The following is a 27,730-nucleotide window of genomic DNA, read 5'->3' on the forward strand; positions in this document are numbered from 1 at the left end:
TAACTCGATCACCGAAGAGCTGCCAGGATGGGCGGTGCAGTGACAGCCAGCAGCCGCTTAGGTAGGGGCTGAAGGCAAGAGAGGGAAAGCCTGAGCTGTGACCTCCGCAGAGCTGGGAATCGGCCCGTTGCGCAGGTGAGTGGGACCTGCTGGGGAAGGCAGCGGTTTGCCAGGGTCAGGACGCATCGGAGTTCACTTAAAGGCAAAGAATGTTCTGGTCACCTCTGCTGCCTCCCTGGCCTCTCCACTTACCCTACAGGTGAGGTTTGCCTCCGACCAACGTCCTGGGACGTTTTCTTAGGGTGGAGTCCCTACAAGCCTCCCGCTAAGGTATGCATCCTCTGCCTTTGTACCATTCACCTCCTCAGTGGTCTTGTTTTTCTAGCAATTGACAGACAGGCCTGTCAGATTAGACTGGGTTTGGCTTCACAACCAGGTGAATAAAGGAGAAGCTCTCATGTCAGAACTTGAAAGGGCAAAATCCAACGGGAAGTCTGCCATCAAATTGCTTCTCACACAGCTCCCACAACTGCCATCAAATTGCTTCTTGAACCTGCCAGGATCACCTGGAAGGCACGCAGCCCGTTTTAAATGTCTTAAAACTGTAAAGCGCCAAGAAATGTGTGTGAGCTGGGAGTGGGCAGCCACGTCAACGCTGTCTTGTTGCAACGTCCTAAGTAAGGATTTATCAACAGCTTCAGAATTACTAGCAGGTAGGCACTGCCTCTGGAAGGACTCTCCCAAGTTCACTGGGTGAGAGGGTGCAGCCAGTGTGTGTAGATGGGGGTGGTGTTCAGGGTGCTCACACAGGCCCTCTGGGGCTTCAGGCAAGCAAGACAGGATATAGACTGGGGTTTGCTTCAGTTTTATGTGCAATTCCAACTAGATTTCTCTGGTTGCGATAGCAAGATTCAATTCAGTTTGGTAAAACAGCAATGCTCCAAGCATCAGCCTCTGGCCTTAGAAAAGGAAATGTTGGGGCACCTGAGTGCCTCAGTCAGTTAAGTGTCCAACTCTTGATTTTGGCTCAGGTCATGATCTCACAGCTCCTGAGTTCCCCACTCCTCACTGACAGTGTGGAGCCTGCTTGGGATTTTCTTTCTCTCTCTCTCTGCCCCTTCCCCAAGTGCTCTCTCTCTCTCTCTCTCTCTCTCTCTCTCTATCTCTCACTAAATAAGCTTAAAAAAAAATTTTTTTTAAGAAAGGAAAGGCCTTAGGATAAGGACAAGGAAAAGGGGCTGATGTATTTAATAGCAAATGTTAGACACCTTACGAGGGCAAAAAACAATGCTTTTTATTCAATTCCCCTTCTTTCATTTATTCAACAAATACTTCCTGAGTATCTGTTTGGTGCTGCGGATCTCACAGTAAACAAAGGCAAGCTCATTGTCACAGGCACGCAATCAAGTGGGAACAGTTAACTCAAGGGGTGCAAGTCCCCTGCAGCAAGCAAAAGCAGTGAGAGGAACACTTGTAGAATGATCCAGATTCACGGTCTTTTTGGCTCGGAGCTTAACCTTTTCCTTCAGGCATTTCATCTTCTTGAATGCATGTCTTTTCATCTGGAAAATCCTCACTTGCATACAGACATTGCTCTTAGCAGCTCCCTAGAATCTTCCTCACCAGAGGCTTTAAGCTGTGTAAGTACATTTCCAGTCAGTGTCCTCAGTCTTGGAGGCAGACTGCTCAGCTTTTCCCAAGAATACGAACAGCCCTGCTGAAGTAATGGGCTAGTTCTAGTCCTGTCCGTAGCCCTCTCCCAGTGTCATTTCCCACTCACACAGGAGAATCTGTGTTATTCCAGACACACATGCAGTGTCCGGCAAAGTCTCAGGAAGCCTGGATTTTTCCAGAAACTGTGTGGAGTTTGAAACAAGCCAGTTCTGCTACAGAGGCCTATCTTCTTGGCTTACAAAATAGAAGAGGTAGATTAGGTGATCAATGAGGTCTTGTTTCTTTTTTTCTCCTCTAAAAGTAAATAATTCTAACAATTTCACAAGATGTCTACAAACGAACAGTGCACAGTCCTATAAAGATGCTGTATCTTATACCTAGAAAATGGGAGCACTCATCAACCATGCAGAATATTCAGGGACCTAGAATCTGAGAGAAAATCTGAAAGAACCAGGCAGCAGATAAAACTTAAAATTAAACAATCTCTGCCTTTCCCATTCTTCTGCTCAGATTCTCGGAGGTCATGAACATCAGCTGTAGCCTCACTGTTATCACTTTCCTAGGCTGGAGATTCTGCAGTAAGAAGCTTGCCTAGTCAGAATCATCTTATTTTCAAAAGAACCATACTTTAAGAGTATCTAATTTGGATAATCTCACAATATATATCAAATTCCCTTTAAAGCAAAATCAATTCATTGTTCTAAAGTAGAAGGATATTGAATTAAATATGTAATCATTGTGGTTGATTTTGTTTGCCAGAATTTCTAGCTTGAGCACGACCATTGGCAAGCAACATTAAGGAATGTCTTTGGTTGAAGACACATCGGCCTGCCATGTTTGGGGTCTCTCCTAGAACCTTTCTGACAGACTGTGTCCACTTAAAACTGAAAACATGTCTGCTAGCATGTAGAGAGACACAGAAGACAAGCTGCTTTGGCATAAAATAGTCAACAGAATGTGGGGTTGTGTAGCTTAGAAGGGTCAACCACCTAGACAAGTATCTTGGGAGATAGCATGTGGGCATAGTAGCCTAGCCAAAGAACAAATGGCCTAGTGGGAAATGTTTCATTGTTTCTAGTGAAATCAGAGGTCAACAGTTAAATGCTGTGATTCCTGCAGCCAAAAAGAGCTTTCCCACCATCAGAAGGTAAGCAGTCACCTTTCCTTTGGCCAGAAGGTTTACCTGGAGCAGAGGGTTCCCAGGTCCCGCTTATATATCAGCCCCTAATCACTCAGGCCAGCCACACTCAGTTTCCATAACATGGATACATTGGGCGTCAGCACTCTGCCTTTTGGAATCAAGCAGGGCTGCCTCCTCCCAGGGTCAAGGTCTCACTGAACAGTCACCCTAGGCTCTCTTAGTTTTTGTTTTTAATTTTAATATCTGGTTCTGTTTATTTATACTTTATACCCAGTCTCCATCTCAAAGGAATTTGAGATAGCTTCCAATAAGGGATATATACAATAGAACGGTTGCAAATAAGTAAAAACTGATTAGAAACCACCAGGCATTCAATAAATACCTTTCATACTGTTTTGCATTGTGATCTGTAGAGAAAAGAACCAGCTGCTTTATTGCCATTGCTTTGCTTTGGGATCATGGAAAGCTGTTAGCAAAAAAAAAAAAAAAAAAAAAAAAAGAAGAAAAAGAAAAAGAAAAGAAAAGAAAAGAAAAAAAGAAAGAGGCAGAGACAGAGAGAGAAGAAGAAGAAACAGGGCACTAGTTCTTCATCATAGTCACCTTTAATAATCTAACGAAAGCTATGAATCTTTCTCTTCTGGAAAATGAACACGGAAAAATTGGCGTACACTTTCAGGGGAAACAAAGACTTCTCAAAGCCTTTCAGAAATTGAAATTAATCTGATTTAGAGAAGTGGAGAGCTAATTACAGGGAGAGCTAATTACCCTACAAAGCTTCAATACAATGTTTCCTATGAATGGGCATTGAATTTATTTAAAAATTTTGGACAGTTCTTTAATTTTCTGAATAGGTAAAATATAACTTATGGCACAGAATTCAAAAGGCACGTAGCAAACAGATACGCTTCCTCCTCCCCTGTCCCCCCAGCCGCCCAGTTCACCTCACCAGAAGCCACGATTGTAACCGGTTTCTTAGATATTCTTCCAGCAATAGTCTAATATTCTGTGTATTATTCTGTGCTTGCATTAACAGCACACACACACACACACACACACACGCACGCATGCATATGTTCCACACATCGTTTACTGGCTACAAATGTTTCACTCCTGGACGTTCTATATAGTTTATTTCACCAATCACTACTGATGGATATTTAACTTGTTTCTAATCTTTAGCCATTATAAACTGTCACACTGAACATCTTTGTACATACATCATTTTTATACAGGATTATATAATAGAAAAAAATATCCCAAAGTGTAATTGAATATTAAATTTAACTCTGAGCTTACTGGCAGTCAAAGCAAAAAGGCAGGGATCAGGGGACCAAAATGGATTGCCTAAAATTTGTTTGCATTTTACAAAAAAAACTTACCATTGCTTTCAAAGAGGAAAACTGTACATTAATGTCTTTGTAGGAATTTATCATCTGTATCCTCATACGAAGTATGTTGCTTCTTTCGGAGAACTAAATAATGGAGTAGGGAATATTTCCAATGGCAGTTTTGATATCCATGTGGTAGATTCATACATCTATCTTGATTTTTTAAAGTTTTTATTTAAATTCCAGTTAATTAATATACAGTGTAACATTAGCGTCAGGTGTACTATATAGTGATTCAAAACTTCCATGTGCTCATCACAAGTGCCCTCCTCAGTCCCCATCATCTGTCTCCCCCATCTCCTGCCCATCTCCCCTCTGGCAACCAGCAGTTTGTTCTCTATAGTTAAGAGTCTGTTTCTTGGTTTGCTGCCCCCCCCCCTTTTTTTTCCCTTTTGCTCACTTGTTTTGTTTTTTAAATTCCACATATAGGTGAAAATATGTGCTATTTGTCCTTTTCTGACTTATTTCACTTAGCATAAAATTCTCTAGCTCCATCCATGTTATTGTAAATGGCAAGATTTCATTCTTTTTTATGGCTGAATAATATTCCAGTGTGTGTGTGTGTGTGTGTGTGTGTGTGTGTGTGTGTGAGAGAGAGAGAGAGATCTTTTTTAAATTAAATTTTTAATGTTTTATTTATTTCTGAGTGTGTGTGTGTGTGAGAGAGAGAGAGAGAGAGAGAGAGACAGAGCGTGAGTGGGGGAGGGGCAGAGAGAGAGGGAGACACGGAATCCGAAGCAGGCTCCAGGCTCTGAGTTGTCAGCACAGAGCCCAATGCGGGGCTTGAATTCACCAACCGTGAGATCATGATGCAAGCCAAAGTCGGACACTTAACCGACTGAGCCACCCAGGCACCTCTCACACCTTCTTTATCCATTCATCAATCAACAGATACTTGGCCTGTTTCTATAATTTAGCTATTGTAAATAATGCTGCTATAAACATAGGGGTGCATGTATCCCTTTGAATTAGTGTTTTTGTATTCTTTGGGTAAATACCTAGTAGTACAATTGGTGGATCATAGGGTAGTTCTATTTTTAACTTTTTGAGGAAACTCCATACTGTTTTCTACAATGGCTGCACCAGTTTGTGTTCCCACCAACAACGCGTGAGGGTTCCCCTTTCACCACATCCTCGCCAACACCTGTTGTTTCTTGTGTTATTGATTTTAGCCATTCTGACAGGTGTGAGGTGCTATCTCATTGTAGTTTTGATTTCCACTTCCCTGATGATCAGTGATGTTGAGGATCTTTTCATGTGTCTGTTGGCCACCTGTATGCCTTTGGAGAAGTGTCTGCTGATGTCTTCTGCCCATTTTTAATTGGATCATTAATTTTTTGGCTACTGAGTTTTAGAAGTTCTTTATATTTTTTGGATACTAACCCTTTATCAGACATGTCAGTTGCAAATATCTTCTCCCATTCCATACATTGCCTTTTAGTTTTGTTGTTTGCTTCACTATGCAAAAGCTTTTTATTTTGATGTAGTCCCAGCAATTATTTTTGCGTTTGTTTCCCTGGCCTCAGGAGACCTATCTAGAAAAAAGTTGCTGTAGCCAATGTCTGAGAAATTACTTTCTTCAAGGAAAGCAAAGGCAGTAATTTCATTGTTTCAGATCTCACACTTAGGTCTTTAATCCATTTTAAGCTTATGTTTGTGTATGGTGAAAGAGAACGGTTCGGTTTCATTCTTCTGCATGTTGCTGTCCAGTTTTCCCAACACCATTTGTTGGAGAGACAGTCTTTTTCCCATTGCATATTCTTTCCTGCTTTGTTGAAGATTAATTACCCACGTGTAACTGTGGGTTCATTTCTGAGTTTTCTATTCTGTTCCATTGATTTTTGTGTCTATTTTTGTGACATTTATCTTGATTTTTTTTTTTAAGTATGATCTGACTAAAACCTAGCATCCCTTGGATAAGCTAAAATGAAATATAGGAGGAAAAGATTCAGTTTTAAGGTTGGAGACCATATGTCTAAGAGCACAGAGAAAATCTTGGCATTGTCCTCCTCTTAAGATTTCTTAGGTGTGTCAGATCTCCTGATCTACTCAGTTCAGGTCCAGACCTCTAGCCCAGTACTTTCCATATGGACTTTGGAATGATGGGTTTATGTATCTAAACTGAAAGTTTCTCATTTATCTTTACATGTCCAGGGTTCCTTGCACAAAATAAGTTCTTCATAAAAATTCCTGAAAGGAATGGATGAGCTTCTAAAGATCAAATTAGCTTTGCAAGCTCTTTGAAAAGATAATGGTGAGACTTACTTGTAAGCAGAGTTCCCCTGGTATGTTAGTTTTGAAAGTTTAACAGACAAACCCCAGTTCCTCCATTTCTTTCCCCAAAGGGATGGTTATCTCAACAAGGTCAATGGAACCTTTCCCATTTTGTCACAAGAACTGAAGAGGGAAATTCATGGTGATAGGAAGGTTCTACCTGTCTGCAAACGGTTTGCAGACATTTAGGTCCCCAAGTCTTTCTCAGCTTGAGGTGCTTCCTTTGACATTTGGTTCCTCATCATTAAGACACTTGACAGGCTTAGCCCCAAAATGGTATTAGCACCACTTCCTTCCTCGTGCTGAGAGATCTGTGCTTTTCAGAACTCCAGGCAGCAAACTGCCAGATTAAAAATAACCCTGGATCGTCAAAGAATCTTATCACTGGGGAGAGGGTGGCTTCTTGGAATGGGCCCTTATCCACATTGAGGATGTGGATCGAACTCGGAATCGGGCCAACAGGAATTGCTCAGGACAAGTGAGAAAACTTGTTATCGAAGGGAGAGGTCAACGGAATCCTTTTTTTTTCTCAGTTAATTAACATACAATGTAGTCTTGGCTTCAGGTATAGAACCCAGTGATTCATCTCTTACGTAGGACACCCAGTGCTCATTACAAAAAGTGCTCTCCTTAATACTCATCACCCATTTAACCCAGTCCTCCACCCACCCACCCCCATCAACCCTCAGTTTGTTCTCTGTATTTAAGATCTCTTATGGTTTGCCTCTGACTCTGTTTTTATCTTATTTTTCCTTCCCTTCCCCTATGTTCATCCATTAACTTTCTCAGATTCCACATGTGAGTGAAACCATAATCTTTCTCTGACTGATTTTTTTTATTAAAAAAAAATTTTTTTACGTTTATTTATTTTTGGGACAGAGAGAGACAGAGCATGAACGGGGGTGGGGCAGAGAGAGAGGGAGACACAGAATCAGAAACAGGCTCCAGGCTCTGAGCCATCAGCCCAGAGCCTGACGCGGGGCTCGAACTCACGGACCGCGAGATCGTGACCTGGCTGAAGTCGGACGCTCAACCGACTGCGCCACCCAGGTGCCCCTCTCTGACTGATTTATTTCGCTTAGCAGAATACCCTCCAGCTCCATCCATGTTGGGAATGGCAAGATTTCATTCTTTTTCATTGTCAAGTAGTATTCCATTATATATATATATATGTGTGTGTGTATACATGTATATGTATGTATATATATGTGTATACATGTATACATGTGTATACATATACTTCTTAATCCATTCATCAGTTGATGGACATTTGGGCTCTCTCCATTATTTGGCTATTGGGTTTTTTTTTAGTGTTTGTTGATTTTTGAGAGAGAGAGCCAGACAGAATGTGAGCGGGAGAGGGGCAGATAGGGAGACACCGAATCCGAAGCTGGCTCCAGGTTCTGAGCTGTCAGCACAGAGCCCGACTCGGGGCTCTAACTCTCAACCACGAGATCATGACCTGAGCTGAAGTCAGACGCTCATCCAACTGAGCCACCCAGGTGCCCCACTCTGGTGCCTTTTCTTATATCAGAGGCTGTCTCACTGACTGGGTATCCAATGTCCCAGTTTTTCTCCTCGACAGACCTTTCCTCTGAACTAACTGCATCCCTGCTGCGTAACGTCATCTCCTGGAGATGGCAAGCGGCTTACATTTATTTCACCTCCTTCTGCTGTCCTAACTCCTTAACCCCCTAAAGGCACTTCATAGGTCACTGTTCTCTCTTCCCTTCTCCAGCCTAAGTAATCTATAAGAAGTGTGAGTCAAAGGGAAGCAGTATTTCCTAAGGACATAGCTGGTAAACGTGCATCCAGAATAATAAAACTGAGTACAATCAAACACAAAAGAATAAAATATCCTTAGAGATATTGGAAGCCGGGCTCTGATCCTGGCTGTGCATTCTACAAACTCTGGGAAGTCACCTGGCCTCCTTTATCTAGGTTTCTTCACCCTCGTCACATGGCAGAACCAGATGATCTGTAATGCTCTTACTTATGTATGTATTATGTATGTATGTACGTATGCAGTAATCTCTACGCCCAACATGGGGCTCCAACTCACAGCCCTGAGATCAAGAGTTGCGAGCTCTACTGACTGACCCAGCCAGGTGCCCTGTAACGCTCTTCAGCTAGAAATAGTGATGACAAATACAGTCATAGTTATGACACTATTTGGCAGGGACCATAATCAGTGTTGGTGAGGACATAAACAAATTAGAGCCCTCATACGTTGCTGTTGGAAATGTAAAGTGGTGCAACCACTTTATAGTCCCAAAAAGGTTAAATGTAGTCACCAGATGATCCAGCAATTCTTCCCCTAGGTACATATCTGGGAGAAATAAAAACATACATCCATGCAATAGCTTGTCCTTGAATGTTTATAGCAGCATTATTCGTAATAGCCACAAAGTGGCAACAGCCCAAATGTCCATCAACAGATGATTGGGTAAACAAAATACGATCTCTCCATGTAATAGAATGTTACTTGGCAAAAAAAAAAAAAAAAGAAAGAAATACTGATACATGCTACCACCTGGATGGACCTTGAAAACATGCCAAGTAAAAGAAGTCAGTCACAAAGGGCCACATAGTATATGATTCCATTTATAGAAAAATGCCCAGAATAGGCAAATCCATAGAGACAGAAAGTGGATTAATGGTTGCCTAGGGCTGGGGTGGGGGTGGAAGGAGAGAGGGACTGGAGATTGATGACTGAAGGGTGCAGGGTTTTTCTGTGGGGTATGAAAATGTTCTAACATCAGTCCTGGTGGTGAATGCCCCACTCTGTGAATATATACTAAAAGCCACATGAATGTACACTTTCAATGGGTAAATTGTATGGTATGTGAATTACATATCAATAAAGACATTTTTTATTTTGAGTATAGTTGACACACAGAGAACAAATACAGTTTCAAAGTCCCCTCAGCCTCACTAGCAGCTCATGCGATCAAACTTTTGGATTGTTGCCCTGCTGATGGGTGAGAAATAATCTCTCGTAGTTTCAGTTCACACTTCTCTTATCATAGGGGAGGTTCAGCATCTGTTCAATTCAAAGTCCATTTATATTGACTTCTTTTTATCATCTACTAAATTCCCATATATATGTGTATACACATATATAGATTTAGGTCTGTTTCTGGACTTTCTAACCTGTTATATATGTCTGCCTACTGATAGGCTAGCACCACATTTGTCATTATTAAAGCTTTACAATAAAACAGGTGGTGAGACACTCAACAAAGTCAAGCTGGCTGGCAACTCAGGGCAAGTGCAATCCCCAGCCACCCCCGACTGCCAAATCCAGTCACGGTCCAGGCTGCCACGTTCCCAGAGAAGTCATGGCATTGTTTCACATATGGAGAAACGCTTTAAGTTCATCACAAAAACACTTCATCAGAATGCCAAGATAATACTGGAAAAGGCCAAGATTAGGAAATGCATTCAGAAGGGCACACAGTAGTTGCAAGAACACATACCAAAGACGCAAGCCATCAGGAAAACCAAGCAATTTCTTGAGAATAAAGGCTAACGTTGATGCCGTGGCTGCCTGAGACCAAACTGTAGTGACCATGAGCAAAGGCAAGTCTGTGGCAGGTGCAGTTGGATCACGGCTGCCATGCTGGGGAGTATGAACGTGGACAAAAGATTTCTGTCCGGAAGGATCTTAGATATTTTGAGAAAGAATGAGAGAGAGAGAGAGAGAGAGAGAGAGAGAGAGAGAGAGATCACTCACAGTCACATAACTTTTATTCCAGTATATTGTTATAACTTTTATCGTTGTTGATCTCTTCCTGTGCTGAACTTGTAAATAAAGCTTTATCACAGGTATGCATGTATAGGAAAAAACATAGTATATAAAGAGTTCAGTACCACCACAAGGCCTTGCTCAGAGCAGGACCCAATGGATGGTGCTTACTTAGTTGATTAAACGTGAGTTGAATTTCATCATGTTGGTGATATCTCCCCCAGTTGGTAGACTTAGGGAAGTACTGTCCTGCAGCAGTCAAAACTTCCAGCTTCAGTTTTCTGCCAAGAAGAGGGAATGGGAGTAGGAGTGGGTGAGAAGATGTTTTCCGGGGCCAGCCTGTGCCCCATACACCTCAGGTGATTGCTGCCAGTTTTTATCTCACTCTCCTACCATTATCCTGACCAACTCACAGCACATGGCATACCTAGCCAGGGCTGGCACCAAAGTCCCTCAGAAGAATCACCTCGGGAACAAGTCTAAAATGCAGGTGTCCAGGCTCCACACTAAGAGACCCTGCTTTAGAGTGTAGCCGGTAAATCTGGGTTTCAGCAAACCTCTGATGACTCAGACATAGGAGTTCCTGAGATACATCTAGGGAAACACTGGCCCTCTGCTTGATTCATCCATGCTACATATGCTAAGCACCTACTCAGCAAAGGCCCATGGAAAGCTACACAGAGAGCCTGTTCTCATGGCGCTTACAGCTTCCCAGCAGAAATCACATGAGTGGGATACCCTGTTCTTATTCCCATTTCACAGCTAAGGAAACTGAGGCCCAGAGAGAACATCTTGACCACGATCATAAAACTAATAAGTGATAGACACACGTTTCTGACATGACCTTGAGGAAGGTATCAGATTTCAAGACTGGCTGTCTTAACAATTCCTATATATAAATACACAGTTGGTTTCTGGTCTGAATGCTCCTGGCAAACCTAGTGTCCTGGAGACGTTGAATCATTATTACAGTTTGCAAAATGCTTCAATTTTCATCGGCATTAAAACTGCAGCCCACGTGTGTGGTAACCTGACTTCCGGAGGTTGTGTAAGCTGTCCCAGCCAGCCAGGCAGAGTCCTGGCTTCAGTCCTGGCTCCTTGGGGCTGTGGGCCATTGGCAGTTAGGATACTGTGGAGATGTGGAGGAAAGATCTATTCTGAGTGAGACAGGGTTGTGCTGAGGCTGGGAGTGAAACTATTCAAAAGAAGGATTAGTCACAGCCCATCTCTTGGAAAGCTAGTTCCACGAAGATCGAGTCCCCCATTGCCTGCTCTCTGTGATTCATGTTACCTATGCCCACACCAACTCAGTCTCCAGAGGTGGAGCCCAGACAGAGGTTCTCTAACTCCCCAGGTGACTTTTAATGAGTACCCAGCATTAAAAATCACGTCTGGTGGGGCACCCAGGTGGCTCAGTCAGTTAAGTGTCCGACTCTTGATTTCGGCTCAGGCCACGATCTCATGGTTCGTGGGAGGAAGCCCCATGTTGGGCTCTGCACTGACAGTGTGGGGCCTGCTTGGGATTCTCTTTCTCTCTCTCTCTCAAAATAAATAAATAAACTTAATTTTCTTTTTTTAAATCAGGGCTAGCCATTCACCTTGACTTTCTTCATTCTCTACTTGCTTGGTTGCACGTGAACATGACATCATGACTCACGGGGTGCTTTCTTATTCCAGATGAAGGGAGAAGCCGGAAGTATGCGACAGGAGAAGCCCAAACAGGTAAATGCCAGCACCACCCCCGCTTCCCCAAGCTGGGGAGAACGCAGCCCGTGACTCTTTCCATATCTGCAGGTGCTGCGTATCTGAGGTCTCCCCCAAGGTTTAGGGGTAGCTGACACATTGGTGGTGGTGGTGCTCATTTCAGTAGCTGAGCAGAAACCCTTGGACTTCAGGCTGCCATGTAACCGTAGCCCCTTTGCCTGTGAGAGGGAGCAGGACCGCATGAGAGTGGCCCAAAAGCCCGCTAGCTGTGCTCCCATTCCCTCTTGGCCCCTAAGAATGTCCCGTGCCTCAGGCCTTTGAAACCACCCCTTTCTGTAACTGCTCCAGAGACAGGAGAGGCCCAGTGGGGGGCTAGAAAGTGGGACTGGGAAGCGGCTCTCGACCCCAGCTAACTTCTGCACTTTACAGAGCCCTTTGGGCTGTTTCTATTCTGTTCCCTTGGGCTGCCAGAGAGAGAGAAAACACCACAACTACTGAAAAAAAAATGGCTAAGCCTATCATGAAGTTAAGGTTTTATTTTTTTTAATATGAAATTTATTGGCAAATTGGTTTCCATACAACACCCGGTGCTCATCCTAACAGGTGCCCTCCTTAATGCCCATCACCCACCCCCCCATCAACACTCAGTTTATTCTCAGTTTTTAAGAGTCTCTTATGGTTTGGCTCCCTCCCTCTCTAACTTTTTTTTCCCTTCCCCTCCCCCATGGTCTTCTGTTAAGTTTCTCAGGATCCACATAAGAGTGAAAACATATGGTATCTGTCTTTCTCCGACTGACTTATTTCATTTAGCATAATACCCTCCAGTTCCATCCACGTTGTTGCAAATGGCAGAATTTCATTCTTTCTCGTTGCCAAGTAGTATTCCATTGTGTATATAAACCACAATTTCTTTGTCCATTCGTCAGTTGATGGATATTTAGGCTCTTTCCATAATTTGGCTATTGTTGAAAGTGCTGCTGTAAACATTGGGGTATAAGTGCCCCTATGCATCAGCATTCCTGTATCCCTTAGTAAATTCCCAGCAATGCTGTTGCTGGGTCATAGGGTAGATCTATTTTTAATTTTTTGAGGAACCTCCACACTGTTTTCCAGAGCGGCTGCACCAGTTTGCATTCCCACCCAAAATTTTTTTATTGTTTATTTATCTTTTGAGAGAGACAGGGACAGAGTGGGAGTGGGGAAGGGACAGAGAGAGAAGGAGACACAGAATCTGAAGCAGGCTCCAGGCTCTGAGCTGTCAGTGCAGAGCCTGACGCGGGGCTCGAACCCACGAACTGTGAGATCATGACCTGAGCCAGTCGGATGCTTAATTGACTGAACCACCCAGGTGACCCTAAAATTGAGGTTTTTAATTTCATTTAGCTTGATCTGATTACACTGAAATGAAAAATTCCTAGTGAATCCGGAAAAGTTCATGAAAAGGGTCCTCTGAATACTAAAAAAGGAATAAAGGCAAAGTCCAAGTTAAATGTCTGGCAAGCTTGAGGGCGACCTTTCAGTGGCCTATTTAAAAGAACAAGTTCCTCTGATTGGTCCTGCCCATCAAGCCCTCCAGGAGAGAGGGAAAAGTTCACTTCCAGAGTTCAAGACCCTGAGGAGCACCAGCGCTTCAAAAACTTTTCACCAGCCGTGGAAAATGATTTACTTCTTCTTGGTCTTCCGATCGGAAGTGGGATGGGGTACGCTGAGAATAAATAATCCAGTGCAGGTTCAGATTGCTGTGAATGGGTCAGTCAAAACAAGCTGCTCCTTCAGATCTCCAAAGTCTGGATTAAAATGTAGTGTCCCTATGGGATCGGCTTCCCCCAACAGCACCCCCCTGACCCTGTGTACGTGGTACAAGTCACAAAATGCAGATAAGCTTCAGGCACATACCTGTAGGCCACCATCCAGTTCTGTCCCATGAAATATAACCAGACTCCATCTGAGCTTAGATCTAGAATAGAACATGTAAAGGACGTTTGTAATTTCTGTCCATGGTACAATGGAAATTGGTGACACACCTGACAGCCAGTCTTTTTCCCTCTCCAAATCTGGCACCTTGTTTGGCCTTCGAGCTTGCAATGATCTGTCTCTGCTTTAGACTTTTGGAGGAGCATAGGTAAGGGACCAGTGATTGCCAAGGGTCTGTTCTTTGCCCCTAGAACTTCTCATTATCCTGTCCCACTGGCATCCCAGGCTAATCTCACCAGAAACAGAGGCCTTATTAAAAGTCAAAACATGTGTTCGTTCTTTTCTTCACAAGCAGGAGGGTGATGGGGATGGGGAAAGAGGCCTGGCCCATGAACACAGTGAAGTCCCTATGCCCTCATCACAGACTGCAGATCTTTCTGTGATGACTGACTCAGCCTTGCCTGCCTACTGGAATTAGTTAGGGAGCTTTCAGAAACATAGAAGCCCAGGTCTCACCCTGGAGACTCTTAGGAAATCAGCTTGCAGAGGAACCCGGTCATCGGGATTTTTTAAAAGCTCCCGGGTGATTCCACCGGATAAGTGATGGGCATTTCTGTTCCACAGAAGGACTGGTGATGAAAGTCTACCACTGCGGGAGGCTCACCTGACCCTCTCGGGGTGACAAAACCGTTCGCTAGTTTCTCTGGGGTCAGGTTTGTTCTCTTCCCTCCCCCAACCTTGAGTTGTTATTTTTATAAACACACCCAATGGGGCGCCTGGGTGGCTCAGTCGGTTGAGCATCCGACTTCAGCTCAGGTCACGATCTCGCGGTCCGTGAGTTCGAGCCCCGTGTCGGGCTCTGGGCTGATGGCTCAGAGCCTGGAGCCTGCTTCCATTCTGTGTCTCCCCCTCTCTCTGCCCCTCCCCCATTCATGCTCTGTCTCTCTCTCTGTCTCAAAAATAAATAAAATGTTAAAAAAAAAAATTTAAACACACCCAAATACAGCCTGAGAGCTCTTGCTCAGGAAGAACCTCCCATAGAGGCTGGGAAAAGGTCAGCCGATGCACCACGTTGACGTGGTGGAGATCCTGATCCCACATCATTCCTGCCAGGACTGGGTAGCAGCTCACTACTGTGGGCTGTGACTTCTGCCATGATGGTAGGAGGCTTGCTGGGGCCTCACACTTCTCTTGTCCTCCTCTAGGAGGAACGCATCTGGGGCTCCATGAGGAGGGCGGCTTTCATCCTGAGCTCTGGCCTTCTCTTGCTTGTGGCCTTCTCGAACTCGGTCTCAGGGTAAGTCTACACAACCAGCTTTAATTCTGGAGCTGAGGGCAGGGTGCTGCTGGTCTGGAGGCAGAGCATGGAGTAAGGAGCTTCACCCAGAAACCTGAATGATTTTTCTCCCAAGGCAACTTCAGAGATTTTGGGATGCTTCTGGCTGTTTTCAGCAAGCCCAATGGGAGAGGCTCCTGTCTACATTCGAAGGGAAGGAGTGGATCCTCTACATTATAGGTGAGGTTCCCAGACCACCAGTGCTTAGGGCTTGGGTACATGATTATAGCTTAATTCTTTTTCTGTTGTTTTCTTCTCTATTTTGAGATTTCTCAGCTCTTTATTCCAAGGAATGAAGACTTACAATTTAAGACAGTGTTAATCCCAAAGAGTGCTAAATTTGTGGGCAATCTGTAATGGATGCCTAAGGACATCTAAGAAAAGAACTTGAGATCTCCCCCTCCCAAAATAGAAAAATAAAAAAAGAAGTGATTTGTGTAAAACTGAATGCATGTTTAGAGTAATAATCCTGCTTCTGGATGTCAGGTCCACAGCACAGAGAGCTGCTCTATATCCTGTGAGACTATGTCCTTGTATCTAGTGAAATCTAGCTCTCGGGGCTTGACAGCATGTGGTCACTTAATCAATATTTACCGGCAGTGTGAATGGCGGTCAACAAGCCAAAGAAAAGGTATCATTTCAACATAGATATTTATAACAGCATTGTCTGCAATAGTGAATGTCCTCAATGACGCATTCATTCACTCAAATAATATTTATTACTGTTAGTCTGTGCCAAACTTATATGGAGGACATAGAGGTATTTAAGATGAAATGTTTCCCTCATTTCAAAAGCTATGTCATAGTCCAGAAGGGGAGATTTTAAAAAGTGCCAGCTGTCACAAAGCAAAAGTACAAATAAAACGTCCCTGACAATTTTTTTCCAGCTGGAAGGAGAACTCTGAGAACAGGCTAAACATTAACTATGACAGGTTCAATGCAATCTTATGCAGTCATTGAAAAGAACAATGCAGATTGCAAATGTATATGGGGAAAGTGCTGGTGAAACATTTGATATATTTCTGTTGCAGTGATAGGAAAACTACCTTTCACCCCAATGATATGCAAATACCAGGGAGGTTAAGTATTTGCAATTTTAAGTGTTACAACTGGAAGAAAGTTCAAGATCTTCTCTTGTTGGGGCTTTTATTCCATATCCCTCAAGGAGCTTTTGGATTCGCAAGCAGGCAGCCACCTTGATGGATGGCCCACCAGGCAACTACCGACCTAACATTTTTTTTCCAAAATAAGAAAGCTTGTTATTTCTGAGAATAAAAGTAAATACGTGTTCAGTGTTAAAAATAAAAATCAGACAATTCAAATAAGCATGAAGAAAATGAAACTCACCCAATTCCATACCCAAGAAATAACCACAGTTAATATATAAGTATAAATGTCTTACATATTGGATATATGGTTGAACTTTTAAGACACCATTTTTTTTTTCATTGAATAGATTGTGGACATCTTTCCATGTCAGTTAGTATAGACCGACTTATTATCTTAAGCTGCCTCATCTAATCCATTGTATAGAGATACTCTTCTATTTAGTCCATTCCCTATAAATGGACATTCAGGCTCCTTAAGTGTTCTACTACGATTTTTTTTTTATAATGCAGTAAAGGATGTGTGTATGGATATATGTGTGTCCTTTTCTCTTTTTTCCTGTCTCTGTTACACTCGCTTTTTTTTTTTAATACCTTCTGATACTGTCAAACTGCTCTCCAGGACATTGTGTTAATCATATTTCCCCACAGTGCTGGCCAAATATTTCTCAGATCCCACCTGCCACAGGCACTGGGTTTCTGGTGGCAGCAAGAAGGGTACTGGAGGAGCGGTACAGAGGCATAGAGTTAAGTAAAATGTCCTTGCCCCTTGGGATATTTAGAAGGAAGAGGCAAACCATGGGCAGCATTAACAGCACAAGAGTTAGGTAACATTGTACTGTCACTCCAATAACTGCCAACAGGGGGGACAAAGTGTTCACAGTTGGATATCAGAGATACTTGGAATGACTTTGCCAGGAAAGTGGGATGTGGATCCAAAAAAAACCCATATCTAAATTTTAAATCTTGATCAGCATTTTTGAAAGTATCCTGTAGAACATCAGTGCTGTGGGATGTGAATAGGTAGGGTGGCCATACAATTTATCATCCAAATAGGGACATCTGTGAGAGTAAATGAGGCACTGTTAACAATTATGCTAGACTGCTAGATGTAAACTGAAACTATCCTGGGCAGACAGGGATGCATGGCCACCCTATTCTTAGGTGGCCTGAGAAAACAAAAGTTCTAGGATAAAAAAAAAGACTGGGAAAGGCTGAGTTTAACAAAGTCAAATAGGTTTCTCCACTGCAGGGATTTTTAGAGCCGTTGGCATGTTAGTCTGGACCATGGCTCTCCAAGAGACTTAGGTATGAACGCTGTTTAATCAAGGAGGGCCTTGAGAGATGAGTTTTCCACTTTGGGAAATGCAGACTGGATTCCCGAAGTCCCACTGCTCAGTTAATAGGGATTAGGTTCCCAACTGACTCCTAGTCCAGTGGCTCATTGGGAACTGAATCATAGCAGGAGCTCCCTCTGTTTCTACCTTCCTTCAAATTCATAAAGGGTTCAGTGGGCACAGACTCCCAGATGTCAACCTAAATTTATTTGTAGTTTATTTGTTTATTATTGTATTATATAGGTTATACATGTATTATAAATTTTATTTATATTTAACAAATTTTTGTATTTTTTTTTTTTTGTCTTCAACTACCTAGAAGGTTGTTGTCCCCATTTTACAACTAAGACAATAGACTCCTTAAGTGACCTGGCTGAGTTCCCCCAGCTAGCTGGTCACCCCAGGACTAAAGGTAGGCCATATGGCCCGGAGCTCCAAGACCTCCCTGGTAAGGGACTATCTACAATGCAGCCTTCGTCACCATCAAGCTCGTGTTCAGTTAATACATGTGCTGTGAGAACCTTAATTGTTCTGATTGTTGCCTTCTACTTCCCAACCTTAGCTACCATCCTAGTACCTGCTCTGGTTTTCTGGAGCTTCAACGGGCTTCTGCTGGTGGCTGACACAGCCAGAAAACCAAACTTCATCTCCCGCTACCGAATTCAAGTTGGCCAGAATGAACCAGTGAGTGTTGCTGTGGCTTCTCTTGGTCAAAGCACAGAAAGCAAGAGCTGAAGCCACACTGAAAATTCTCACTGCAGGAATGCTTGGGTGGCTCAGTCGGTTAAGGGTCTGACTCTTGGTTTCGGCTCAGGTCATGATCTCGCGGTTCATGGGTGCGAACCCCACATCGGGCTCTGTGCTGACCGTGTGTGGCGCCTGCTCGGGGTTCTCTCTGTCCTTCTCTCTCTGCCCTTCCTGCTTCTCTTTCTCTCTCAAAATAAATAAATAAACTTAAAGAAAATTCTGATTGCAGGCCCAGGAGAGAGCATGGCCACTGTGAGCCAAGTTATTGTGCACAAGGCTTTCCCAGCTGAGAAGCTTAGAGAGAGGAAGTAATCTGCCCCACTTCTCAGAGCCAGCCAGGCAGGACGAATGTTCCAGTCTCCTGATTCCCAGCCCCAGCTCTGCGCCTGCCTGCACTGCCCCCACAGCACTGCCGTCAGCATTTGGGGAACCAAAATGATGGGGTCAGCTTGGCACTGGGCTGAGTGCAGAGGTGTTAGAGGTGCAGAGGTGGCCCCACCTCGGCCACCCGAAGCAGGGATGGCAGTGGCTGGAGGCTGAAAGCGCGGATGACAGCTGTCATGAGTGAGGGACACAGCTGCTGAGACAGTGGCTAGCCCACTGTGAATAGAGGGTTCTGAATGTGTGGGCAGTGGCTGGATTTTAAGCAGGTCCTTCTCCCCAGTCATTTAACTGCTGGTGCGTGGCAGATCCAGAGTGAACAAGGCCTGGACTCTGCTTATGAGGAACCCCTGGCTCGGGAAGGGAGAGAAGGCCAGTACATACATCTTTGACTTACACACCACTGGAAATGAGCCCCACTGTGCCCGGAGCCCAGTCACCCCATTGGTGCTTTGACAACCTCCAAGAGCCTTTTCTTGTGCAGTGGGGAGCTGATTCTTAAACCCCGGGTTCTTTGTCCAGTTTCCACCCAAAACACATTCTGGCTCCTTTCCCGGAGAAGACAGTTATCTTTTAATTAGCTGTCCAGGTGCCTGGGTGGCTCATCTCAGCATTCAGGGCATTCTGCCCCAGCCCAGCACTCCAGAAAGCAGAAAAATAGTGCCCAGGACCCAGGCTTTCGGAATAGCCCCTTCCTGAACCAGGGCTGCTGGCCGGGCTTACAACCCCCCTCACTGGACACAATAGCTGCCAGCCAGCCGGGGGCCTCCCCCGGATCCAGCGTGGCAGGCATGGACCGGAGCCTATCAAAGCCAGTGCCTGGCTGTCGAGAGCCCTTCATCTGTCAGACCATGGCGGTCTCCTTGCCAGGCACCATTGGCTACAGGCTTAGGTCTTCAAGGCCAAGTACTATAATAGCCTTCATGGGTCAGACGATCAAACAGGCTCTGAGGTGGGACATGGGTAGACGATTCACACTCAAGCTCTCTGACCCAACTCATACTCTTAACCACCAGGCCACATCAGCTGTCAAGAGTATTACCTACCATGACGACATTCATTGTGACCGTCTACAGTGATCGGAGAGGCACACAGGGAAGGGCGGGTTGCATTTTGCAGAAGCCAAGGCGCAGAAAGGTGCAGTGACTAGCTCAAGGTCAGAGCGTCACTAGGAAGCAGAGCCGGGGCGTCGTCTCACTGGACTCAAGGTCCGGTGCTCCCACCTCAGGCGCACAGCTCCCCGCTCCTGCTTGCTCTCTACTCTCCAGGATAGCCAGTTCGAAGCTCCTCCTCCCTCCTCACATCCCCGACTTCCTACTTCGCTAAGTAAACAGGGGCAAGCCTAAGAGAGATCCCACAGACTTCCCCACTCCAGCTCCGCCTTCCACCTGATACAACAGGTGCACTCTCTTTGCTCCGTTGCTAACCCCTTCCTCCCCTCTCTGAGTGCTACGCCCTATTACCTCTTGTTTACCTCAGGAAATTTCTCCTTTCTCTTCCCTCTCCCCCTCCCTCTCCTAGGCTCTTTCCCTCTGGATTATTAAACATCCTGTAATTTTTCCCATCTTAAGATCCAACCAAAGCAAACCCCCTTGCCCCCATCCTCCAGACTCAATACCACTCCTATTTCTGCTCTCCTTGGCAACCAGCCTCTTTGAAAGAGTTGTCTGTATAGTTTCCAGTTCCTCTCCATCCGCTTTCCTCCCCCCCCACCCCCGACATTTTGTAATCATTAAAAACTGGAAGCATAGACGCAGAAGTTGAAAAAGCAGTACAATGATCACTCATTTACACACCGCCTAGCTCCACCAATTCTAAATATTTTACAGGATTTGCTTTATCTCTATGTAAAAATATATAGCTATGTATGCATCTATACTTTTTAGCTTAACCACCTGAAAGTAAGTTCCAGACATTACAAAACTTCACCCTAAATCCTTCAGCCTGTATCTCCTAAATAGCCACAAACCTTTATCATCTCAAGTCTTCTTTGAACCTCCTCTGGTGGGGCCTTTCCCACCACGGCACTGTTTTGCCTAAATAGCTCTCGGCAGGTGGGCTTATCTCATCAGAACTAGTGGGCCTGTTATATCCTTATTATATCTTCTCATACCTGGCTTTTCCGGCCCTTCTGGTTCCTCTCCCCCGCCCCCCACCCCCAGCCTCCTACTGCTGAGTGTCCCAGGGCTCAGGCCTTGCTCCCTGTCTCTGTCTTCATACCCTCACTTATCTGTTCCAGTGTCATGACTTTAAATACAACCTATATCCCCACAGCTCACACATTTCTGTCTCTAGCCTGGAACTCTCTTCTGAATTCCAGGCTCAAGTTGCCAAATGCTTCTTTGACATCTCTACGCAGATGTCTAACGGACATCTCCAGTCCAACATGTCCCCAGGAGAATTTCTGATCAACCCCTCAAAGACTGCTACCCACATCCTCCCCAGTCTGAGTTCATGGCAATGCCTCAATTTCTAGTTGGTCCTCAACTACTTTCTCTCCCTCATACTCCACATCCGATCTGTCAGGAACCGTGTTGGTTCTATTTCCAAAATAGTTCCGGAATCCAACCACTTCTCACTACCTCCACTGCCACCACCCTCGTCTGAGCCATCACTGTCTTCTGTCAATATTACCGCAACTGTCATTGGTCTCCCTGTGTCTATTCCTGCTCCTTTACAGCCTGTTCCCAATACAGCAGCCAGAGGATTCCTGTTAAGAGCTTGTCACTTTCTTCTCACAGTGACCGCCCCCCCCTCCCCATTTCCCTTGGAGTAAAAATCAAAGTTTCCCAATGACCTACAAGGCCCTATCTGCTCTGGCTCCTCCCCACCATTTTGGCCTCACCTCCTACTTCTCCCCACCTCACTCGCTTGCTCCTCCCCAGTCAAGTATACCTGCAATGTCCCTGAGAGCCTTTTCACCAGCTGTTCCCTTGGCCTGAAGACTCTCTTCCCCAGGTATCTGTTTCCCTCACCTTCCTCATCTCTTTGTTCAAACCTCACCATCTCCACAAAGCTTACCCTGACCATTCTGACTATTGCTTCCTTCCCAGCACATGGGACACTGCCTGCGACATAGAGGGTACTCAGAAGTATCGGTCAAATAAATGAAGGAGTAAACAGATGTGACACACTCCTCTTGGTCGAGGTTTCCAGAAGAGGTATACGGCTTTGTCTAACGGTGCTCTCAAACCAGGCTGGCCAGACCTGGTTTCACCATGGGATGGAACTGAAAGCGTAGAGAGTGGATTCTAGTCAGTCAATATACGCAGTGCCTGCAAAAGTTAGAGGAAGAGGAAGGCCTGAAGACTGAGGATCACTCTGAACCCAGCTTTACCTTGCAGCTGGAACCCCTCCAGCTCACAAAGAGAACTCAGGTCTCCCTTATGACCAATAAGGTATCCCTTATGACCAATCTGACACTAGCTCCTCAGGACCTGAGAAGTGACCTGTGGTCATGGGGCTATTCCTGGGAGCCCCAGTGCTCTGAAGAAGGGAAGGGTCAGGGGGTTACTGATTCTTGCACAAATGCTTCACTCTGGGCCTTGTCTAGGGGGCTGGGCCACATAAGGAGGCAGAGGACTTTGATCTCTGCATTCTGATCCTGGATCTTCTGCATTCTGATCTTCCTGGATGAGGAGGGGCCCAGAGGCTGAATAAGGATATCAACCTGAGAGCTGACAGCCTTCTCCAAGCACCCTAGAGGCGCCCTAAGGTGCCTGTCAGGAATAGGTGGGGCCTGGCCAGAGAAATGCGGAGAACAGCGGTGACAGTTGTAGGGAGGAGAACGCAGGCTCAGGCCTAGGAGACGGCTACCGGGAAGGGAGTTTCCAAGGGCAGGCGTGTTGCCAGATGGTTCCACCTCAGGCCTTGGGCAGCAGTCAGGGGCTGCCAGCTATGGCCAAACATCATGCCTAGCATCCACCCTGAATGAGGGCCTCCTGTGAGCGGGTCACAGTACAGCCTACTTTCTAGACGGGAAAGTCCATCTTGTCCATCTCCCTCCTTCCTTCCCTGATGCAGGTGGACACCATGAAACTACGCCAGTCTATGCGCACAGTTCTCTTCAACCAGTGCATGATATCTGTCCCCATGGTGATCTTCCTCTATCCCATCATCAAGATGCGGGGAGACCCCTATCGCCGAGAGCTACCCACCTTCCACTGGTTCCTTCTGGAGCTGGCTATCTTCACTCTGATTAACGAAGTCCTATTCTACTACTCACACCGGTGAGTGGGGCCCTGCCGGAGCACCGCTGGCTTCTCCCTCTCCTAGGGCTCACTTTTAAGGGAGGAAATGGAGGCCTCAGAATTGTAGATGTAGGACCACCACCACCGGGCCTCAAAAGCTTCTTATTAGTTAACATGGAGACATCTCTTTGTGCCACAACTGACAAGTTGGAACAAGTGAGAAATGTCCAGAAGAGAGCCTTCTGCATTCATGTGTGCAGCAGGGCACTTTCATTTCCTTTTTGAATCCTTTGTGGGCATCATCCCCACCATGGCTGATGCAACTGAGGTAGGGAGAGGCAAAGTAATCCAAATGATGCAGCATAAGAGGTGGGGGTAGAGCTCGAAGGCAGGTCTGAGTGCCAGTCCAATGTGTTTGCAACTTTCTCGATAGGTAGAACTCCTAGTTCCTACCTTTGGTTTCTCATGGCCTGGTGGGAAAGGGAAAAAGGGAGATTGGCAGATTATTAACTTAACTATTTTCCCAGGCTCCTTCACCACCCAACATTGTACAAGAAAATCCATAAGAAACACCATGAGTGGACAGCTCCCATTGGCGTGATCTCTTTCTACACCCACCCTATCGAGCATGTGGTCAGTAGAGCTCTGCTCTCCCCAGAGGCAAAGGGCAGAGGGCCCCAACCCCCTACCCTAAGGTCTCCTGCAGAGAATTAGACATTGGCCCTTTCTCTCTTCTTCCCATTCAGCAGCTACCATTTATTGTTGGCCTGGCCTATGGTAGGCTATGTGAGATGCCCAACATAACTTATCTCAAACAGTTAATTACTTGTCCCAAAGTTATAAAGCTAAATGACGCGGGCAAATCAAGGTTCTGCAACTCTTTCAGCTTCTCCAGATCTGAGTCAAGGAAGTCTTGACTGGGGCAAAGTAGACACCCTGGGGCAAAGTAGACACACAACTGGTCCCCTCCATCTCTCTTGGGTCCACCTTCAAACAGTCCTACCCTTACAGGCCTCCAACATGCTGCCAGTGGTACTGGGTCCCATCCTAATGGGCTCCCACTTGTCCTCCATTGCCGTGTGGTTTTCCTTGGCCCTCATCTGCGCCACTGTTTCCCACTGTGGCTACCACCTACCTTTCCTGCCTTCACCTGAATTCCATGACTACCACCATCTCAGGTAAGGCCTCCTTCCCCACTGTGGGTAATAGCCTGGGCAACAGCCTTCACCTTCACCCCTGAGGCTTCTAGTAGAGACCCTGGTGTCTCAGTTTAAACGTGCCAGTGCTAGGTGCGGCTGGGTGGCTTAGTCGGTTAAGTGTCTGACTTTTGATCTCAGCTCAGCTCTTGATCTCAGGATTGTGGGTTCATACCCTGTGTTGGGCTCCATTGGGGGTGGGAGGAATGTGCTGGTGCTAGTGAAGGGAGAGGTCTGGAGGTTGGGAAAATAATGACCATGCTGGACCTAGACCTCCTTGCTCTTTTCCTTCTCACACCGGGTCTTCCAGCAGCTGTGTGTTTTTAACCTCTATTTAGGTCCTGGACCCTTTGAATATCAAACGTAAGCTACAGACACTGTCACAACAATGCATGTATGCATAAGAATCCTGTATGCAGTTCAAGGAGACTTGCGTGCTCTCTGAAAGCCTCCAGGCTTTTTCAAGTGTGGTCAACAAACCTCCAGTACCATAATCACCTGAGATACTTTGATAAAATGCAGGTTCTCGGGTTCCACTCCAAATATGCTGAATCAAAGTGTGTGTGTGTGTGTGTGTGTGTGTCAGGGGGGAGGACTTGGAAATCTGCATTTTAGTGAGTGTTCCAGGGGATGCTGATGGAGGTGGTCCCTGAACCTACCTGGACAAGCCAAGCTCTGCCACAGGTTGACTTATGAGTATTGGACTCACACAGAGAGCTTTTCAAAGGCAGATCATAGATTTTCAGTCCAGAGTGGCCCCAGGATGTGTGCAACTCCCTGGAATATTCCAATGTAGGTGGTCAGCATGGTTGGGAACGGTTGTGGGGTAGGGGGGCCTAGAAGTGTGTGAGGCTGACGCAAATGAAAAGTCAGTCAGCGCACCAACCTCCAGCACCTGCCTCTCTCCAACAGGTTCAACCAGTGCTACGGGGTGCTGGGGGTGCTGGACCACCTCCATGGGACTGACACCATGTTTAAGCAGACCAAGGCCTACGAGAGACACAGACTCCTGCTGGGCTTCACTCCACTGTCTGAGAGCATCCCGGATCCCCCGAAGAAGATGGATTGAGAGAGGGCCCAAGTGCCACCTTGGCTGTCCCCCTCAGTGGACTGCTAAGGTGGCCTGAGGCGTGCTGACTGTATCTAACTCGCTCCTTCAGGCCATGCAGTTTCTTTCTGTCTTATTTTACAGGTTTATTTATTTAGAGAGAGAGAGAGGGAGAGCCATGAGCAGGGGAGGGGCACAGAGGGGGACAGAGGATCCGAAGTGGGCTCTGTGCTGACAGCAGTGAGCCCCACGTGGGGCTTGAACTCATGAAAGGTGAGATCATGACTTGAGCTGAAGTTGGATGCTCAACTGACTGAGCCACCCAGGTGCCCCAACCATGCATTTTCTAATGACAGCACCACTGTGGCAAGGGGAAGCACAGCTTCCCAGAAAGGTAGGGCCAAGGATGGGGCCAGGGCTCCCCCAACAGCCTCTGTTGTCCCTCAACAGGACCAGGAGTTGGCTTAAGGGGGAGAAACAAGAACAATTCCCCAGAATGGAGGCCAGTGAGAAGGAAGAAACCACCTCACTAGGGCTCGGGGCAAGTCCCCCATGGTCCTTTGCTGTGGAAAGGGAGAGGTGAGACCCCGGGTGACTTTTTTATGGCCTAGGCAAGACACAAAGAATGCAAAGGTGGCAGTAAGACTGGAAGCCACTCCCAACTCCAGAGAGAGCTCCTTCTGGTGCCAGGGGGTGAGAGAACCAGAAGGTATTGCTTTGCCCCTTCCTGCACCAAAAAGCTTTTCTTACACCCTACTCTGGCCAGGGCCAGGACACCCCGATTGCCAATACACACACACACACACACACACACACACACACACTCTGAGTCAGCCAACAAAGGCCCCATTTCAACTCTGCTCCACTACAGACATCATCCCTCTATGAAAAGAAAAATGCCAATCAGAGAGAGCCCCTCCCTGGATTAAAACTGAGATACCAAAGAGGTGCAGACCAGACCCTGACACCTACCTTCAGCCATATGCGGAAACCAAAGGCTAAACCCTGTTGATCTACGCTGGGGGCCCTTTTATCCACTGAGGGAAGGGTCAGAGTTCCTGACCTTTGGGGACACCCACCTGAGGCCCCCTTATTAGCCTCCCTGAAGTAGGACCAAAGAGGCTGAAACCCTCTTCCTCCAGTGAGAAGGCAAGAAAAACATGGCTGAGGGGCGCCTGGGTGGCTCAGACGGTTAGGTGTCTGACTTCAGCTCAGTTCATGATCTCACGGCTTGTAGGTTTGAGCCCTGCATCAGATTCTGTGTCTCCCTCTCTCTCTGCCACTCCCCTGCTCGTGCTGTCTCTCTCTCTCTCCTCTCTCAAAAATAAACATTAAAAAAAAAAAAAGAACAAAGAAAAACATGGCTAAAAAAGGGCAGAACCCTCTTTCCACCCTCCCCCACCCCCCCACCCCCACCCAAATGATTAACCAGTTGTCTCAACACCATTTATTTCAAATGAAACTTACCTGAAACAAAACCAGAGAGCTGCCTGGGTTGCCGCAGTCCCCAGCCTGGCCTTCCCTTAGCAGACATTGCCAGGAGCCCTGTGGCTCCCAAGAACAATTTGAAGACCAATCTTTGGCTTGCAAGGCCACCATATTGTTACTCAGTTCTTATGTATATTTGGGTCTGTTCCTGAACTCTCAGTTCTCTTCCATCAAGAAAACCATCCATTGTTTTAGAATACGTTAGCATTGGATAAGGCCAACTCTTGAAGCAGAACTATCTAAGATCCCTTCCTATTGGCCCTGCCACTCGAAATCTGCCTAGTGGACCAACTGGGCACTTACAGCTTCCTCCTTGGCCTTCCAAACCCCACCCACCCTCCTCAGGCCTTGGTGGGCTTGGCTCTGTCCCCAGGACAGCTCTTCAGGACACTTCATGCCCTGAGCTTGCAGCACAGCTTCTGCGGCACCGATGGTCCGTTTTCACGGCTGCTCGCCTGCTCCTGCAGCCTGTTCCTACACAAGTAAACATACGGAAAATAGTCCATCTTCTGTACACTTAAGAAGGGTAGGGAATGAGGAGCGTGGAGAAAGAGGAAGAACGGATGCATTTCTTTTCCCCTTTGAGGTCTTTGGATTTCGAGGGGCAAGAGGCTGTCGGTGTCTCATCCCTTTTGGCAGCCAGGTGGTTGGGCTCTGGCAGAGGGTCCCAGCCCTATCCTTTTCTTCATCAAACAGAATGGCCCTGAGGTTGGTAAACAAGTGAGGCTTAAGAAAAGGCTGGGGTCTTGAGGTGCCTGGTGGCTCAGCCGATTAAGCATCTGACTCTTGATTTTGGCTCAGACCATGATCTCATGGTTTGGGAGTTGGAGCCCTGCAGTGGGCTCTGTGCCTGACAGTGTGGACTCTGCTTGGATTCTCTCCCCTCCTCCCCCCCCCCCCGCCCCTGCCCTGCTTGCTTTCCCCCTTAAAATAAACAGACTTAAAAAATAAATTGAAAAAATTGAAAAAAAAAAAAAAAAAAAGGGCTGAGGTCTCAAAATTCCCAGCTGATCACGTGAAAGTGAAAGGAATGGAAAATAAACTGGGCTCCTTTTAAT

At 46.0% G+C, this 27,730-nt stretch overlaps 1 protein-coding gene across 1 annotated transcript; it reads left to right on the top strand.

The window, feature by feature from the left end:
• On the top strand, positions 1–26,332 carry FAXDC2 (fatty acid hydroxylase domain containing 2). The gene is made up of 9 exons (XM_043597604.1): positions 1–135; positions 11,903–11,947; positions 15,049–15,140; positions 15,256–15,359; positions 18,185–18,306; positions 22,774–22,979; positions 23,468–23,573; positions 23,952–24,118; positions 25,049–26,332. Exons 2-9 carry the CDS (start codon positions 11,903–11,905, stop codon positions 25,203–25,205), a joined length of 999 nt encoding a protein of 332 aa, XP_043453539.1. The 5' UTR covers positions 1–135; the 3' UTR covers positions 25,206–26,332.
• Positions 26,333–27,730: the final 1,398 nt, after the last annotated feature.

The sequence above is a fragment of the Prionailurus bengalensis genome, chromosome A1 (genome assembly GCF_016509475.1).
Source record: "Prionailurus bengalensis isolate Pbe53 chromosome A1, Fcat_Pben_1.1_paternal_pri, whole genome shotgun sequence".
Taxonomy (NCBI): Eukaryota; Metazoa; Chordata; class Mammalia; order Carnivora; family Felidae; genus Prionailurus; species Prionailurus bengalensis.